The sequence below is a fragment of the Macadamia integrifolia genome, chromosome 7 (assembly GCF_013358625.1).
Source record: "Macadamia integrifolia cultivar HAES 741 chromosome 7, SCU_Mint_v3, whole genome shotgun sequence".
NCBI lineage: Eukaryota > Viridiplantae > Streptophyta > Magnoliopsida > Proteales > Proteaceae > Macadamia > Macadamia integrifolia.
In genome coordinates this window covers 16094959-16113037 of record NC_056563.1, presented here as the reverse complement: position 1 = coordinate 16113037, position 18079 = coordinate 16094959, and the positions used below count along the sequence as shown (strand labels likewise).

At 38.8% G+C, this 18079-nt stretch overlaps 1 protein-coding gene across 6 annotated transcripts in view; it reads left to right on the top strand.

The window, feature by feature from the left end:
- Positions 1 to 146: 146 nt before the first annotated feature.
- Positions 147 to 18079, top strand: part of LOC122084283 (splicing factor 3B subunit 4) — a 39913-nt gene continuing 21980 nt past the window's right edge. The window contains exons 1-2 of one of the 6 annotated variants that reach the window (XM_042652400.1): positions 147 to 384; positions 551 to 675. In XM_042652400.1, coding sequence (XP_042508334.1) covers positions 571 to 675 — 105 coding nt within the window. In that variant the 5' untranslated portion in view covers positions 147 to 384; positions 551 to 570. Of the gene's footprint in view, positions 435 to 519; positions 676 to 18079 lie in introns of all 6 variants that reach the window. The other 5 variants (XM_042652401.1, XM_042652398.1, XM_042652396.1 and 2 more) reach the window with 5 other exon arrangements.

Here is an 18079-nt window from a genome sequence, read left to right as displayed (position 1 = left end):
TAAGTTAGAGATTTAATTGTGGGAGAGGGTTTCGCATGCAGACGATTCTGCACTCACGCCACCAATGTAAAAAGGGATCTGCACGCCAAACCAATGAGAGGGTCTGGAGAATGGTATCATCCATAGCGGTCTAATTTGTTACATTTAGATGGACCCATTTAATGCCGTAGAAATTCCTAAGTATTTGCCGACTTTACCTCAGCCGACCTTGAATCGCTTCCCGCAGGGTATGCCATCTCTGCTTCTACTTGATGAGGTTCACTTCTTGCACTCGTATCGCACTCTCAACTCAAAAAACTAATTACTTGCTAACAACAAGAATCGAGGAATAACAAAAGAGCAGAGGACCAGTTTCAGAGACTTCACTTCCATTGCGTTGCCGCTGTTAGTGTTAAAGCGGTTGCAGCTGGTTTTCATTTCTTATCACACTCACAGTCTCTCTCTCTCTCTCTCTCTCTCTATATATATATATATATGCTTTAAATATGAACGTTTATTTTTGAATCTGTTTATATCTAGGTTCTTAAATTCGCTCGACTTGAATGAGTAGGATTTGAAGGTGGGCTAGGGATGACGACTCGAATCGCTCCGGGCGTTGGGGCGAACCTCCTAGGTCAACACTCGGCTGAGAGGAATCAAGACGCCACTGCTTATGTCGGCAACCTCGACCCCCAGGTTTTGCTTCTTGCAATCCTAACCCTTGTTCATTATTCCCCCACTCCCTCTCCCCTTTTCGATTCTTTTATAAGTCCAATTCGCTCTGTGAATATCTGTTTAATATCTATGTGTGTTTTACTATCTTTTCGATGTCATTGGGTATATCTGAATGCTGAATCTTCATTTATTATGTGGAGGTAATCCTAAGTTTGGTCTTGAAGATTGTGGCTCTGATGCCAAAACTAGGGTTTTTGTACTACAGTGGGGGGGGGGGGGGGATTTGAGTCGGTACTTGGTGATTTGCACTTGAGTTCTTTTACGTCTTCAGGAGAACTAGCTATTGGTCTAATTCAAGCTTTGCATTGTGCTTCTATAATTACCTTTACCATTTATTCTGAACTTCTTGGAGGATTCATATTTAAGCAAGAATTGAAGGAAATGGAGCAGAAAATGTTCTAAAATCATTTGATCAGAATTCATGCTTGTCAAATACATGTCTAGCTGGCCAGAAGTCCACACTGTTGAACTGTAGAAGACTAGAAGGTTTTTAGGGGCTTTTATTGTTTGCCCATTTTAGGCATATATGCTGGACAACATTCCATTTATCTGCATTGTTTTCTTTGTCCATCAGAAGAGGGTTTGATGTCTACTTGTTTTGATTCAATCTGCTGTGAACTCTTCCATGATCACTCCTCCGTATCTTTTTTCTCTTTGTTTTTCTAAATTTGTTACAAATGAACTAGTTAAGAAATGAGGAAAGAGGTCTACAATGGCGACCCTACAGGCTCGATAAGAATCTTAGGGGTTTGAGATAAAACTTATTTTCAGAAAACATCAGTGAATGCTCTGTATCACTGTCTGAAAACCAAGGTTCTAGATTTTGGCAGGGGACCCCATTTCGTCCCCTGTGGAAACCAAAATATTTCAGTGAAATGGGGGTGAAATCTGGTAAAAAAAGCCTTTTTGGTGCCCTAAACAGTGGAATTTTCCCTTGAAACTTCAGGGAGTCCTTATTTAAGCATGAATACACATGTTTATTAGATGCTCCAAAAGAAAAAAAAAAAGGTGGTAATTTGGCTTCGGACCCGATTTTTCTAATGTATAACATAGCCTCTTGTATACTTTCCCTTAGGCTAAGACCATATGACATTCAATCAAACTGATAGAAATACGCAGTAGGATTGAAGAATGAATAAAATTAGCAAGTATATGTCAAAGTGTGAAACAGTTTAACATTACAAACATATATAAATTGCTTCACAAACATTTGTCGTTGTAGACAATAAGTAGTAATTGCCAAATGTTTATGACATTCATTATTCCAAGTTTTATAACCCCAATGTCAATACCACATAGACTTCCTGGGAGCAAGGATGTGAAACCCAAACCGAAACCATTTACTGAAATCGAACCAATCCGTTAACAACGAAACCGTGAAATCATTTAATAAATGGTTCGGTTATGGTTTCAAAATTGAGGCCGTTTAGTTAAACAATTTGAACCGAATTGAACCTTTTAAACCAATGGTAAACCGTTAAACCGTTTAACATATACATGGTAAGTTTAAGTCATTTAATTTTAAGTTTACAGACTTTTCAATGAAAAATTAAGTTTGCGTCAAACTGCTATTAAAAGAAATCATACTATAATAAATAATTCGATTCAATGTTAAGTTTACATCCATTTCAATAAAATAAATTAAAGATAAAGAAGCCCTTTCGAATAAAAAATTAAAAACCCTAAGAACCGGTTTAAACCGAAACCATTTATAAATGATTTCGATTTTAATATTTTAAACCATTTGTTAAACGTTTTGGTTTTGGTTTTGCCTAAAAATTCTTGCACTCAACCAAACCGAATCGTTGACACCAAAACCGAACTGATTAACATCCGTACCTGGGAGAGTCAAAACTTAAAAGCATCACTAGTAGCTTTGGACCAAAGGAATGAATGTTCGGACTGTGTGAAGAATCTCTCATATTCTATCACAATAGCCCTATCGATGGAATCATCAACATATGTGAGGTAACCCAACCTAAGTTATGGATCATCGGGTTGTAAAGATGATAGTTCATATATGGATCCATTGTTACTTCTTGGCAGAGTGGGATATATGGTTGAGCCTTGGGTATAAGAAGATACTCTTCACAAAGGATTACCCAGTTTGTGACTGAGCCTCATATTCAATGGGGAATGAAGAGCCATAATTATACTGGCCATATCGCTATACCCACCATATCCATGATAGTCAGAATTGGAGCTACGTTGGGCAAAGGATCAGGCCATTGCCCATACCCTCTATATCTACTACCCTCTGCAAGACTCTAGTCTCCAAGAGTGTGATACAAGCTTGTAATTGGAGAGTCTAGATCCATCCTATCTTCCTCTTCCTTTGGTTTGAATTTACAGTGCAGACCTCTCAGGTAGCCTCCAACAAAGGGCATGTGCACTTTGTTCGGCATATTGTGTGGTGTGGTCAAACTGAGTCTCCCCTCTTTAAAGAATTGGTGGCAATGTGGCTTGAATCAAATGTCTTCCAGCAAGGCTTAAAATGAGTCATCTTTGAGAATCTGTCCACCACTGTAGACATTCCCCCACCAACCCCCCCCCCACCCCCCAAAAAAAAAAATGGTTGTAACCCCTTCTTTTAGTCTCCTTTTTTTTCCCCTTCAAAGGCTATGCAGCCTCTTTGAGGGATGGTTGAATCATGGACTAAAAAAAAAAGGATTCTGAATCTTCTTCTTCCCCTCCTTCTATTGGGTTTCTCTCTCTTTAATTCTTCTTCTGTAATTCCCAAACTCTGCTACTACATTTTCTGTCTTTTTTGTTCTTTCCCCTATTCTTATAGTTTTCCCTTCCCCACAATTTCTCCACCCTATCATTTTGGTATCAGAGCCCAAGCCTGGTGAATCTCTCTCTCTGCTTCTTCTTTCCCTGCGTGACTGAAGCTTTCCTCCCCACCCTCTTGCGAGATCTCTCCCTCTCAGTCTCTCTTCCCTTCCTCTTGTCTTTCTTCTCTCATCTAACTTCTCTTATCTTGTTCCCTTCCCTATTCTGGAAACTCCAAGCCAAAATTTCAAAATAACCATATACAACTACCTTATCCTCGGTAATTAACATCCATTAAACCCCTTTACCCACATGATTGCAACAAGCAATCTTTCCATCTTATTCCATCTTATCCCAAATTGGATTGGAGAACAACACTGAAGATGCTGCAACAGTAATGGCGTATGACTTTGACATTCCACTCAACCTTATTGAAGAGGAGGACGTGCAGTTTCAAGATTTCATCCCCTCCTCTCGTGAATTACCAAAGCTTTTGTACGACATGGATGAGCATCGCATGGACTGGGTTCCCGGGTTTATCCAAACTCGAGCTTGAGTTCTTTTTCAAGCAGGGGAGAGTTTATGCAGGACATTTGGGGGGCTGCTCCTACTAGCCCAAGCCCAAGCCCAAGCCCAAGCCCAAGCCCAAGCCCAAGCCCAAGCCCAAGACCAGGCCCAAGGCCTACCAGCACTGCATTTAGTTTTTTATTTCAGTTATTGCGGTGTAGTTAGTTTTATTTCAGTTTATTTTACAGGAGCATTTTCTTTTTTTATTGCATGTAATTCAGCTTTCATTTTTGTGGTTGTGTGGTGGCCAGTTATAACCACCCCACAACAATTATGTAGACATTCCCCCCCGAACCCACCCACATGATTGTAACCCCCTCCTTTTGTTCTCCTGTTTGTTTTCATTAAAAAGGCTACTGCAGCCTCTTTGGCTTTTGAGGGATTGTTGAATTATGGTATTAAAAAGGATTCTGAATCTTCTTCTCCCCGCCCCCCTTATACCTGATTTCTCTCTCTAATTCTTCTTTAATTCCCAAATTCTGCTGCTACATTTTCTGTCTTTTTTGTTCTTTCCCCTATTCTTGTAGTTTTCCGTTCCCCGCGATTTCTCCACCCTGTCAGTTTCTTTATTCTCTCTTTCTCCCTTCCTTTCCCTCCCCTGCAATACCCTATTCTGTACAGATCAGTTCCTTCCTGCCATAGACATTGCGGAAAGGCTATCTATCATCTGGGTTTTCTTTCCTACAGGTAACTTATATTAATTACATTCTGTTAGTTGAAAATCAACTTCTGATCTGTGTCTGTTATTCTGTTCTGGTCATGTCTCTCAGATTTCTGATTTGTTAACTAACCTGTTCTTCCGTTATGTTCTCTGTCATACTTTAGATCAGTTTATGAATTTCTTATCTTAAAACTCAATTTCTGGTTTCATTCCTTTCGTTTCACAAATCTGTAATATTAGATATTGTTTAATCTGTTATGTAAACCAGATCTGACTATTTTAATTTCATGTTTTGTTTTTACTTATACAAACCTTTTTTTGTTTATTTATTTATTTATCATTATTAAGATCTGCTAATAGCATAGCATATTACAGTACATCCTTGGGCCTTTTTTGCATCTAAAATCATATCTTTTTGGATATTAGACATCATAAGCCATACAAGTGCAGTTTTAACTGTCCATGGGGTAACCATTTTGTTTGACCAACCTAAAATTTACCTAAGTGAGTTGCTCCCTACCATGCCCCATTTTCTTAACTGATAATTGCGAAACAATTTTATGCTAGAAAGCAAAGTTAACATGGATATTGTCCTTAAAATTAGCTTAAAAAATTTCTTCATTGGGTGGACATTCATCCTCTCAGTGAATGCCTTGAGGTTGAAATGGTATAAATAAAATGTTATTCACTTAGTTTCTTCTTTAAGTCAAAGAACCGAAAGGATGGTCGAAGGGATCATAGTTGTCATGCTGTGATGGGGTAGCCTTAGGGAAGAAAGGGGAAATCGCATAAAGAGGGGGAAGGGGATCACACAACGCACAAATTCAACTAATTCTAAAATAAAATTCACTCTGTCTAAAACATTGAGTATATGCAAGTATTTAAAAGAAAATAATAAGACTTCTATTTGGACTCTAACACTGAAACAGACTCCTACTTCTCTGTCTCGTACGTATCCTACCCAAAACAAACTTGAGAAAATAAAAGACTTAATATTAAACTAAACTACTTCCAACCTTTGTTGGATCAAAAACCTGGGCTGGATTGGTTCTTCTTGGCTCTTGGCTTCCAAAAATAGTCATGCTAGTCTAACCAAGTAAGTGCAGCTGTATCTGCATCAACTCTCCTCTTTTGAAAAGAACTCGACTCTGTCGAGTTTTGATGAGGTCCAAGAATGTCATCAGAGTCGATGCGCTTAATGAGAATAATACCAACTGTCCTCTTGAGCTTGAGAGGGGGAAGATCCTTTGCTGGAAGGAACTTCATCTTAAGGTAGTACTTGGCTTTCTTGTCGAACAACCATGGGTGCCCCAGAAGAATGTGATAAACTTTCAGAGGGAAAACATCACATTGAACCTGATCAATCAGTCCACCAATGGAATATGTGAGCAAACACCTTTCATGAATTTGCAAATTATTGTTGTTCACCCACCCGACCTTGTGGGGGTTCGGATGAGGCTCAGTTTTTAGACCCAACTTGCGAACAACATATTCAGCAACAGCATTGGTACAATTACCAGGGTCAATCACTATATTACACAAGCTATCATTGCATCGCACCCTGGTTTGAAAGATACTGTTACAGTGCCTTCTGTGTAGTCAAAAGATGACGGATCACATAGAATGGTTGAGGCTTGCTACCATCATTAATCTTATTAGGCTCACGATCACGTTCAACCTCTAGATTTACTGTTCTTGTTTTTGACTACTCTTCTGGTACATAGGGTATAAAATTGTCCTTGTCAATATATGCTAACAACCGGTTAGGATATTGATTAGCTCGATACCCGTATCCCTTACATTGAAACATTGAATAGCCTCCTTTGAAAATATTAAGTTTCTGTCATAACCATGCTGAGGTGAGGAGTATAGATGATTAGGCCATGAAGATGACATGTCTGGATCGTGTTAAGGTGGAGAATACTGCCGGCTGGGTCATGAAGATGCCATAGATGAAGCACTAGCCTATGGTCTGCTGATTGACTTTTCCTGTGGCGATGACTGTGGCTGAATAGAATTAGGACCTCTAGGAAAAGCATCTGTAAATGGCATTGGATTGTATAGGCGTTTCAAATTTTTCTTAACATAATATGCTACTTGCACAACATCTTCCATTGTAGGTAGTTGGCTAAAGGCATGGGCAGCACTAAGTTGAGGGTGCAAACCATTGTGAAATTGTGCCACCAATACTTCTTCCCACTCAAAATTAGAACGAGTGACTAAATAATAAAATCTAGTAACATACTCTTCAATGGTCAAATTCTCCTGTTTTAACAGTGCAAACCTGAGATGCATGCGTTGCTTGTAATCAGAAGGCAATAATCTCTGGTTTATGATTTCATGCCTTTCAGCCAAAGTAGTGACTAAACCAATTCCTTGGGCTCGATTCTGTTGCTGCTGTTGTTGTTGCTTGATCCACTAGACTATGGCTATGCCTTTTAGTTTGGCCTCTGTAAATAGGATATTTCGGGCCTTCGTCAACCCGTACCATTTGAAGAACGTCTCTAAACTGTGAATCCAATCAATGTACAATTCTAATTGTTGTTTCCATAAAAATCAAGGACATCCAATCTTGCTGCTCTTTCTGTTTCATCATCATATCTACCAGTTCCATATGGTGGTTGATGTGGTGGTGGCGGTGGTGGTAGTGATGGATCCTGTGTAGTGGTGTTGGAAGAATCCCCAGATTGAATGAGACTCTTTCCTATCTGCTGCCACCAAACGATTAATAGAAGCTTGCATGGATCTCTTAGAAACTTGCATTGATTCCACCATTGTCTTAAGGGAAGTGACATCGGTAGTGAGAGCTTCAAATTTTGCATCAGTTTCTCCTTTATAGGAGTTCAACTATTGAACAACTTCACTATTGGCTACCATGGTGGAGATAGGCAAAATCACACTTAAGTATGATGGCAAAATAGTACATAATTGAGGTTTAAAGAGCAATGGCAAGATGGTAAATAACCCTGGCCTTTTTTTTTTTTTTCCCCTCTTTTGTAGGGATGGCAGAATTACAAGTACTTGAAATTCAATTAAACCACAAAGGGGTATCATGTGTGGGGCAGGGGTATAATTGGGAACAATGAAAAATATATGGGATAAAGGAATTAAAGGATAAAGGGAGGGCAAAGTGGGAAAATTAAAAAACTAGAGAAAGTAAAAAAGAGAAAAGGTTACCGACAAAAGGAGAAGAGTCATGGAGATGAAAGCCTCAGCAAGGTGGAATTGAAGGGGAACCAACAGTGACCAGTTGGCTTCAACCAAGGGAAGATGTTGAGAACAGGTATATCTCCGCCTCTCTTCTTCTTCTTGTCTTCTTGCTTCTTGCTTCTTCTTCTTCTGATTTCTGTTTTTTCTTCTTCTGTCTTTTCTTTTTTTCTTCTGTTCTCTTGGTGGTTGCTGCCGACGGAAGTACATGACCCTAAAGGGGTTGATCGAAGTCACAAGACAGAAAGTGACGATGGTTTTTTTTTGGTTATGTGGTTGCTCTCACTATTGCTTTTCTTCGATTTTTTTTTTTGTTCTTGCAACTCCCTTTCTCTCCCTATTCCCTAAACCCTCACTTTTCAAATATTGAGGTTTATATAAGGAGGAAGGAGATGCGGCCTCATCTCCGAGGCCTCATCTCCTTCTTGTTTGTAGCCTTCTAGCCAATCACCTTTCCTCTTGTTGCCTCATCTCCTTCCGCCTTGCCACCTTCTAACCAACCACCTTCCCCTACTATCTCATTGCTTGCATTGTATTTCTTTGTATTTTTGCTCCACTCAACATTGTTTAGTTATGTGTTAATTCGTAGACCCTAGTTGATTGTATGACTTGTACCATTATTTTTCTTTGTATTTTTGCTTTACAACATTGATTAGCTATTTGTTTATGGTGGTTGACTCTAATTGAATTTAACATTATAATTCGTTTGCTACATCATTGGTAGACTTAAGGTGTATGATATGTACTTTGCTCGTTTAGGGGTGAGAATATTTGTTCTATTGTGCTAGGAGCCCTATTCCTATGCTATAATATTCTGTCTATACTTACCCTTCTCTTACTTATTTCTTTTCTTGGTCCGTCCGATAGGCAATTTGAAGAACATATTTGTTCTAAACTGTCTCTGATATTAAATAAGTAAGAGAGGGGTAAGTATAGACAGAATATTATAGCATAGGAATAGGGCTACTAGCACAATAGAACAAATATTCATCCTAAATGTGCGAAGTACATATCATACACTTTAAGTCTACCAATGATGTAGCAAAAGAATTATAATGTTAAATTCAGTTAGAGTCAACCACCATAAACAAATAGCTAAACAATGTTTTGAAACAGAAATACAAAGAAAAATCATGGTACAAACCATACAATCAACTAGGGTCTACGAATTAATACATAGCTAAACAATGTTGAGTGGAGAAAAAATACAAAGAAATACGATGCAAGCGATGAGGTAGTATGGGATGGTGGCTGGTTAGAAGGTGGCCAGGAGGAAAGAGATGAGGCAATAAGGAGGAAGGTGGTTGGTTAGAAGGAAACAAGGAGGAAGATGCCTCATCTCCTTCCTCCTTGTATAGACCTTAATATTTGAGAAGGGAGGGTTTAGGGAATGGGAATAGGGAGAGAAAGGGACCTGTAAAAAAAAAAAAAAAAAAAAAATCAAAGAGAAGCAGTAGCGAGAGCAACCACAGAACCAAAACAAAAAAAACTAACGTCCCTTTCTGTCTAGCGACTTCGATCAACCCCTCTAAGGTCATGTACTTCGGCCGGCAGCAACCAGCAAGAGAACAGAAGAAAAAAAAATCAGAAGCAAAAACAGAAGAAAGAACAGAAATCAGAAGAAGCAGGAAGACGAGAAGAAGAGAGGCAGAGACATACTTGTTCTCGACATCCTCCCTCGGTTGATGCCGACTGGTCACCGCTGGTTCCCCTTCGATTCCACCTTGCTGAGGTTTCCATCTTCAGAAGGACTCCTCCTTTTGTCGGTAACACAAACCCCATTGCCAGCCTTTTCTCTTTTTTACTTTCTCTAGTTTTCTGATTTTTCCACTTTGCTCTCTCTTTATCCTTTAATTCCTTGATCCCATAAATTTTTCATTATTTCCAATTATACCCCTGTCCCACATGTGATACCCCTTTGTGGTTTAATTGAATTTCAAAGACTTGCAATTCTGCCATCCTTGTAAAAAAAAAAATACCAGGGTTAATTACCATCTTGCCATTGCTCTTTAAACCTTTATTATTTTACTATTTTGCCATCATACTTGAATGTAATCTTGCCTATCTCCACCATGGTAGCCAATAGTTAAGTTATTCAACAACTGAACTCCTATAAGGGAGAAACTAATGCAAAATTTGAAGCTCTCACTACCGATGTCACTTCCCCTAAGACAATGATGGAATCTATGCAAGTTTTTATGAGATCCATGCAAGCTTCTATTGATCGTTTGGTGGCAGCAGATAGAGGAAAGAGTCCCATTCAATCTGGGGATTCTTCCAACACCACTCCACAGGATCCATCACTACCACTACCATTACCACCACCACCGCCACCACCGCCACCACCACCACCACCACCGCCACCACATCATACACCGCCACCGTATAAAACTGGTAGATATGATGATGGAACAGAAAGAGCAGCAAGATTGGATGTCCTTGATTTTTATGGAGACAACAGTCCAGAACTGTATATTGATTGGATTCACAGTTTAGAGACGTTCTTCAGATGGTACGGGTTGATTGAGGCCCGAAAGATTCTATTTGCAGAGGCCAAACTAAAAGGCACGGCCCGAGTCTGGTGGATCAAGCAACAACAACAAAACCGAGCCCAAGGCATTGGTTTAGTCACTACTTAGGTTGAAAGGCATAAAGTCATAAACCGGAGATTCTTGCCTTCTGATTACAAGCAACGCATGGATCTCAGGTTTGCACAGTTGAAACAGGAGAATTTGACCGTTGAAGAGTGTTGCTAGACTTTATTATTTGACCACTCGTTCTGATTTTGAGTGGGATGAAGAAGTACGAGTGGAAGATGTATCTAACCGATTGCCTATAATGGAAGTGATGCAGTACCGACAAGGGTTTACACAAGGAGAACCAAGACCACATATTGCTGTTGATTTGAACCTCCAAAAGGTCTCTGGAGTTTCTGGTTGTGTTTATTTAGTCTACTGCTGCCCTGTCTTAATCTGTATTGGTATTCTGAAATCTGTCGACTGCTGAAATTGCTACTGTTCTGTTATGGTTGTGGACTGCTGATATCATAGTTTGGTTGCTGATTAGTCCTTTTGTTTGGTGCTGATATCTGATCCTAGAGCTCCAGTTTTTGGTTTGACAGATCTGATTGTTAAGGACTGTTGACTAGTTAATATTGGACTGTTATTGCTGTTCACTGTTGGGTGTTTATTGGTTGTTCTCTGGTTTATAATTTCCTGCAGTCTTGGGTCGGTTTGGTGGTCCAATCCATTCCTACATTAGGAAGGCGTTGTACAAGTAGCATATCAAGTTGAGGAAAGTTTGAAACGCCTATACAATCCGATGCCATTTATAGATGCTTTTCCTAGAGGTCCTAGTTCTATTCAGCCACAGGAAAAGTCAATCAGTAGACCACAGGCTAGTGCTTCATCTATGGCATCTTCACGATCCAGCTGGCCATATTCTCCACCTTAACACGATTTAGACATGTCATCTTCACAACCTAATCATCCATACTCACCTTAGCGTGGTTTTGACAGGAACTTAGTATTTCCAAAGGAGGCTATTCAATGTTTTCAATGCAAGGGTTACAAGGCATCGAGCTAATCAATGTCCTGTTAGCATACATTGACAAGGACAATTTTATACCCTATGTACTAGAAGAGCAATCAAAAATAGGAACAGTAAATGTGGAGGCTGAATGTGATCGTGAGCCTAATGAGATTAATGATGGTGACAGGGATGGTGAGCCTCAACCGTTTTATGTGATTCGTCATCTTTTGACTACATAGAAGATTCCCAAGGAGGATGATTGGCGTCATAGCAGTATCTTTCAGACTAGGGTGCGATGCAATGATAGCTTGTGTAATATGGTGATTGACCTTGACAGTTGTACCAATGTTGCTAAAGATTTTCGCAAGTTGGGTCTGAAAACTTAGCCTCATCCGAACCCCCACAAGGTTGGGTGGGTGAACAACAATAATTTGAAAATTCATGCAAGGTGTTTGTTCACGTATTCTATTGGTGGACTAATTGATCAGGTTCAATTTGATATTCTCTTTTGTTATTTTAGTTTTTAGTTAGTTTAGGTTTCCCTATTAGTGAATGACTAGTTAGTATTTGTAATGGGCTACTTTAATGGGTCTAAAATATGGGTAGAAAGTAGGAAAACGAGATTTAATTCATTAGCTTAGTTAGAGTCATGTTTTGAGTCTATTTACTTTGTTATTTCAGTTTTTAGTCAGTTTAGGTTTCCCTATTAGTGAATGATTAGTTAGTTACCTACTCCGTGTTAAAGCTCTAGCATAGTCCTATTTGGAGTCCAACCCCTATTATGTAATGTCTAGTCCTACTTGGAGTCTACCTCCTAGTTAGGTTATGACTACTAGTCTGCCCTCTTTATATAGAGGAGTTAATGTACTTTAATTGAATAGATTTGAAAAATGATGAATTAAGTTAATGTTTGAGAGCCTTAGGGCTGTGTGTGATTCCCCTTCCCTCTTTCTTTATGCGATTTCTCCCTCCCTGGTTGGATTTGTGCAATATCTAATTGTGTGATCCCTTCCTTTCTCTTCTCTCCCCTACAACTTTGAGACTCATCTCAGGGAATTTTTCCCTACCCCTAAGGCTTTCTCCATCAAATTTAGGAATTTGAGAAGGGAAAGGAAGGGATCACACAATTAGGTATTGCACAAATCCATCCAAGGAGGGAGAAATTGTATAAAGAAAGGGGGAAGGGGAATCACAACCTGCGACACCACTAGAAGACAAACACTTTGAAAATTAGCCGAACGACCTTAAAGCTCCCCACATCTGTCTTGGCTAAAAATCCCAACAGATATGTCTCTTACCTATTGCCTATTTAATTTCAACACATTTAAATTTAAGTTTATGTATCGGCTTCTATTGTTTTGTGGCTCTTAGTCGTCAGGAATCATATACCTAACTTGATAAATATGAGAGTGATTCAGTCAAAATTCACAAATATTGGGGTTTATACAAGGAGGCCTTATATCCTTCCTCCTTGTTGCCTTTTAACCAGCCACCTTCTCTTACTACCTCATCGTTTGCATCGTATTTCTTTGTATTTTTGCTCCATTCAACATTGTTTAGCTATGTGTTAATTCGTAGACCCTAGTTTATTTTATGGTTTGTATCATTATTTTTCTTTGTATTTCTACTTTACAACATTGTTTAGCTATTTGTTTATGGTGGTTGACTCTAACTGAATTTAACATTATAATTCATTTGCTACATCATTGGTAGACTTAAAGTGTATGATATGTACTTCGCTCGTTTAGGGGTGAGAATATTTGTTCTATTGTGTTAGGAGCCCTATTCCTATGCTATAATATTGTCTATACTTACCATTTTCTTACTTTTTTTGGTAGAACCTCCCTCTTACTTATTTGTTATCTTGTTTAGAACAAACATGTTTTTCAAATTACCTATTAGACGACCAAGATAAGAAATAAGTAAGAGAGGGGTAAGTATAGACAAAATATTATATAGCATAGGAATAGGGCTCCTAGCACAATAGAATAAATATTCTCACCCTTAAACGAGCGAAGTACATATCATACACTTTAAGTCTACCAATGATGTAGCAAACGAATTACAATGTTAAATTCAGTTAGAATCAACCACCATAAACAAATAGCTAAACAATGTTTTGAAGCAGAAATACAAAGAAAAATAATGGTACAAACCATACAATCAACTAGGGTCTCGAATTAACACATAACTAAACAATGTTGAGTGGAAAAAAAATACAAAGAAATGCGATGCAAACGATGAGGTAGTAGGGGAAGGTGGCTGGTTAGAAGGTGGCAAGGAGGAAGGAGATGAGGCAACAAGGAGGAAGAGATGAAGTCTCCTTGTATAAACCTCAATATTTGTGAATTTTGGTCGAATCACGCTCATATTTATCAAGTGCATGTAGGTATATGATTCCTAACGACTAAGTGCCACGAAACAATAGAAGCCGATACATAAACTTAAATTTAAATGTGTTGAAATTGTATGGGCAATAGGTAAGAGGCATATTTGTTGGGATTTTTAGCCAAGACAGATGTGGGGAGCTTAAAGTGTCGTTCAACTAATTTTCAAAGTGTTTGTCTTCTAGTGGTGTCGCAGGGTGTGATTCCCCTTCCCCCTTTCTTTATGTAATTTCTCCCTCCTTGGTTGGATTTGTGCAATACCTAATTGTGTGATCCCTTACTTTCCTTCTCAAATTCTTAAATTTGATGGAGAAAGCCTTAGGGGTAGGGAAGAATTCCCTGAGATGGATCTCAAAGTTGTAGGGGAGAGAGGGGAAAGGAAGGGATCACACAATTAGATATTGCACAAATCCAACCAAAGAGGGAGAAATTGTATAAAGAAAGGGGGAAGGGGAATCACACACAACCCTAAGGCTCTCAAACATTAACTCAATTCATCGTTCTTCAAATCTGTTCAATTAAAGTACATTAGTTCCTCTATATAAAGAGGGCAGACTAGCAGTCATAACCTAACTAGGAGGTAGACTCCAAGTAGGACTAGACATTACATAATAGGGGTTGGACTCCAAATAGGGCTATGCTAAAGCTCTAACACGGAGTAGGTAACTAACTAGTCATTTACTAATAGGGAAACCTAAACTGACTAAGAACTGAGATAACAAAGTAAATATACTCAAAACAGGACTCTAACTAAGCTAATGAATTAAATCTCGTTTTCCTGCTTTCTACCAATATTTTAGGCCTATTACAAAGAAAACCCATGGTATCAATGGCCCAACACATACATTACCCAACCCAAGCCTTGGGGAAGAGAGGGAAAATCAGCATAACAAAGGAGGAAGGGATCACACAATTAGATATTGCACAAATCCAATCAGGGAGGGAGAGCAATCGCATAAAGAAGGGGGAGGAGAAGAATCACTCAGAGCCCGAAGGCTCCTAAACATTAACTCAATTCATCATTCTTCAAATCTGTCCAATTAGAGTACATTAACTCCTTTATATAAATAGTAGAACGGGAGAATCAACACCAATCGATCAATATCCATCTTTGCCTATATGAATTCACCATCAAAACCATGATCGAATGCTATGAAATCCACGATGCGAAGTTCATAGGTGAAGTAGTGACTTGGAAAAATAAAATTGATCGGTTCACTGAAGAGATCAACCGATTTAAATTTTTTCACAAGTTGATCTTCAACTTCCAACAGTGTCATCGCATATTTTACCACTGGTGGTTCATCTTTTGGTTTGTCTACATGTTCAACGGATGAGATCACATAGTTGAAGGTAGAGTGTGCTATGGATTTGATGTCCGTGCATTGTCATTGAGCTTCATCGAGCTTCTCTATTATCAACCGTGGGAGGTGAAGGGAGTTGTGTTTCAGTAGAGCAAGGGATCCTTCGACTCTGATACCAAATTGATGGGAGGGCCTTAGGGAAAAGGGAAATCAGAATAGCAGGGAATCGATACCAAATTGATGGGGTAGCCTTAGGGAAGAAAGGGAAAATCGCATAAAGAGGAGGAAGGGGATCACACACAACGCACAAATTCAACTAATTCTAAAATAAAATTCACTGTTTCTAAAACATTGAGTATATGCAAGTATTTAAAAGAAATAATAAGACTTCTACTTAGACTCTTAACACTGAAACAGACTCCTACTTCTCTATCTCATATGTATCTTACCCAAATCAAACTTAAGAAATAAGACTTAATATTAAACGAAACTACTTTCAACACTTGTTGGACCAAAAACCTGGGTTGGACCTGTTCTTCTTGGCTCTTGGCTTCCAAAGCCGGTCATGTTGGTCCAACCTAGTAAGTACAGCTGTATCTGCATCATGGTGTCTAGGCAGCACAAGTCGTTGGAGGGGACCTAGACGCAAGGCGACACCAACAAGGTGCCTGGATGCCTAGACGTCGCTTTGTCAACTATGAAAGGGATAATATATTTTTGTTAGTGATAACTCCTGAGGCCATTTTAGTGTCTAAAAGTGGTAAAGAAAGGTTTCCTTCATTATTTTTTTATGTGAAATGATCTTCTTTACCTTACACACACACGGGCGCGCGTGCACTTGCTCACACGTGTGCATGTGGGCTGTCCTTTCATTCTCTTTCTGTAATCTTAAACACCATCGACTGGTCTTGATGGAGGTTTAGTACTAGAACCGGTTTTGGGTTTGGTCTTGATGGAGCTTATGCTCCCCAAGTAGGGTTGGATGAAGCTAGTAAAGTACAATTTTGGGAAGAGATGGATGGACTAGTGCAAAGCTTTCGACATAATGGAAAGATTATCTTAGGAGGGGATCTCAATGGACATGTTGGGAAGGATCGACGAGGATATGAAGATGTACATGGAGGATTTGGTGTTGGAGAGGAACGAGGAGGGGATTTCAGTTTTAGACTTTGTGGTAGCCTATGATCGATCTATTTTGAACACATTTTTTGAAAAGCGAGAGGAATACCTTGAGTACCTATAGAAGTGGACATCATTATAGCCAAATTGACCTCTTTCTTACTAGAAAGTCCTATAAATTGTTGTGTAAAGATTGCAAGGTTATCCCGGGGGAGAGCTTAACATTGCAGCATAGATTGGTGGTCTTGGATATGCAGTTTTGCTCATAGATTCATAGGACAAAGAAACTGGTTTGCCCTAAGATTTGGTGGAGACTAAAAGAAGTTGTCCAGGATACTTTTACTGATAAAGTAGTCAAACATAGTAAGTGGGATAGTGAAGGAGACTCCAATGAGATGTGGATCAAGATGACAACCTGTATGAAGAATATTGTTAAAGAGGTCCTAGGGGAATCTAGAGGCACTGGCCATGACCTTAAAGAGACTTGGTGGTGGGATGAGGAGGTCCAGAATGCCATCAAGCATAAGAAGGTTTGTTTTAAGACTTGGTAAAGGACTAAGGAGGATGAGAATAAAAAGAAATACTTTTCTTTCAGAAATGAAGCTAGAAAATTGGTGGGGAAAGCTAAGGCTAAGAAATATGATGAGTTTTACAGTAAGCTGAACACTAAAGCTGGGGAAAAAGCTATATATAAGATATTTAAGTTGCAAGACATGAAGAGTAAAGATCTTGAGCATGTCAGGTGTATCAAAAATGAAAGTGGTAGAGTGCTTGTTAGGGATGAAGACATCATGACGAGATGGGGTGATTATTTTTTCCAAGCTTTTAAATAGAGACAACCCGAGTGGATCTTACCCTTGCGAGCGCCCTTCTCACTGGGACAACACTAGACATAGATATATAAGAAGGATTGGAGTTTCTGAGGTTAAAGATGCCTTAAGAAAGATGAAGTCTGGAAAGACTCCAGGCCTAGACGACGTCCCTATAGAAGTTTGGAAGAGCTTAGGACTTAGTGGCATATCTTGGCTAACTAACCTTTTTAACAAGATTATCAGTACAAGGAAGATGAGTGGAGAAGAAGCTTTGTAACACCCATTTACAAAAATAAAGGCGATATCTAGGATTGCAATAACTACAGAGGTATAAAACTTATGAGCCACATGATGAAGCTTTGGGAGAAAGTTATTGAAGTGCACTTGAGAAGAGAATCGGGAGTCTCGGATAACCAATTTGGTTTTATGCCAGGGAGATCATCAACTGAAGCTATATACCTTCTTAGAAGACTCATGGAAACCTTCAGAGCTAGTAAGAAGGACCTCCATATGGTCTTTATCGACTTGGAAAAGGCCTACGACAGAGTTCTTCGAGATTTAATATGGTTTGTCCTAGATAAGAGAAAGGTGTCGAGCAAATATGTGGAAATAATTAAAGATATTTATGATGACCATAGTTATCACGGCGTCAAATCGATTTGGCGATGAATCGCCCGTTTTGGCATTGCCATGGCGGTCAAATCGCCCATGTGTCATTTTTTATTTTTTCTATTTTCTAAAATTATTTAATATGCTACTTTTTTATTTTTCCTATTTTTTAAAGCTATTTAGTTTGCTACAAGCTTATAATATATACCCTATAACATATAAAACAAACATTAAGTAACATCAAATCATCAAAAAATCAATATAGCCATATCATGTCATCAAAAATCATCATAATTATTGACTTATACAGTTATACACTTATACATTAAATCATCACTCATCAAGTCATAAAAAATCAACATGTACTTCACACAAAAGTAAAAAGTAAAAGGCTAA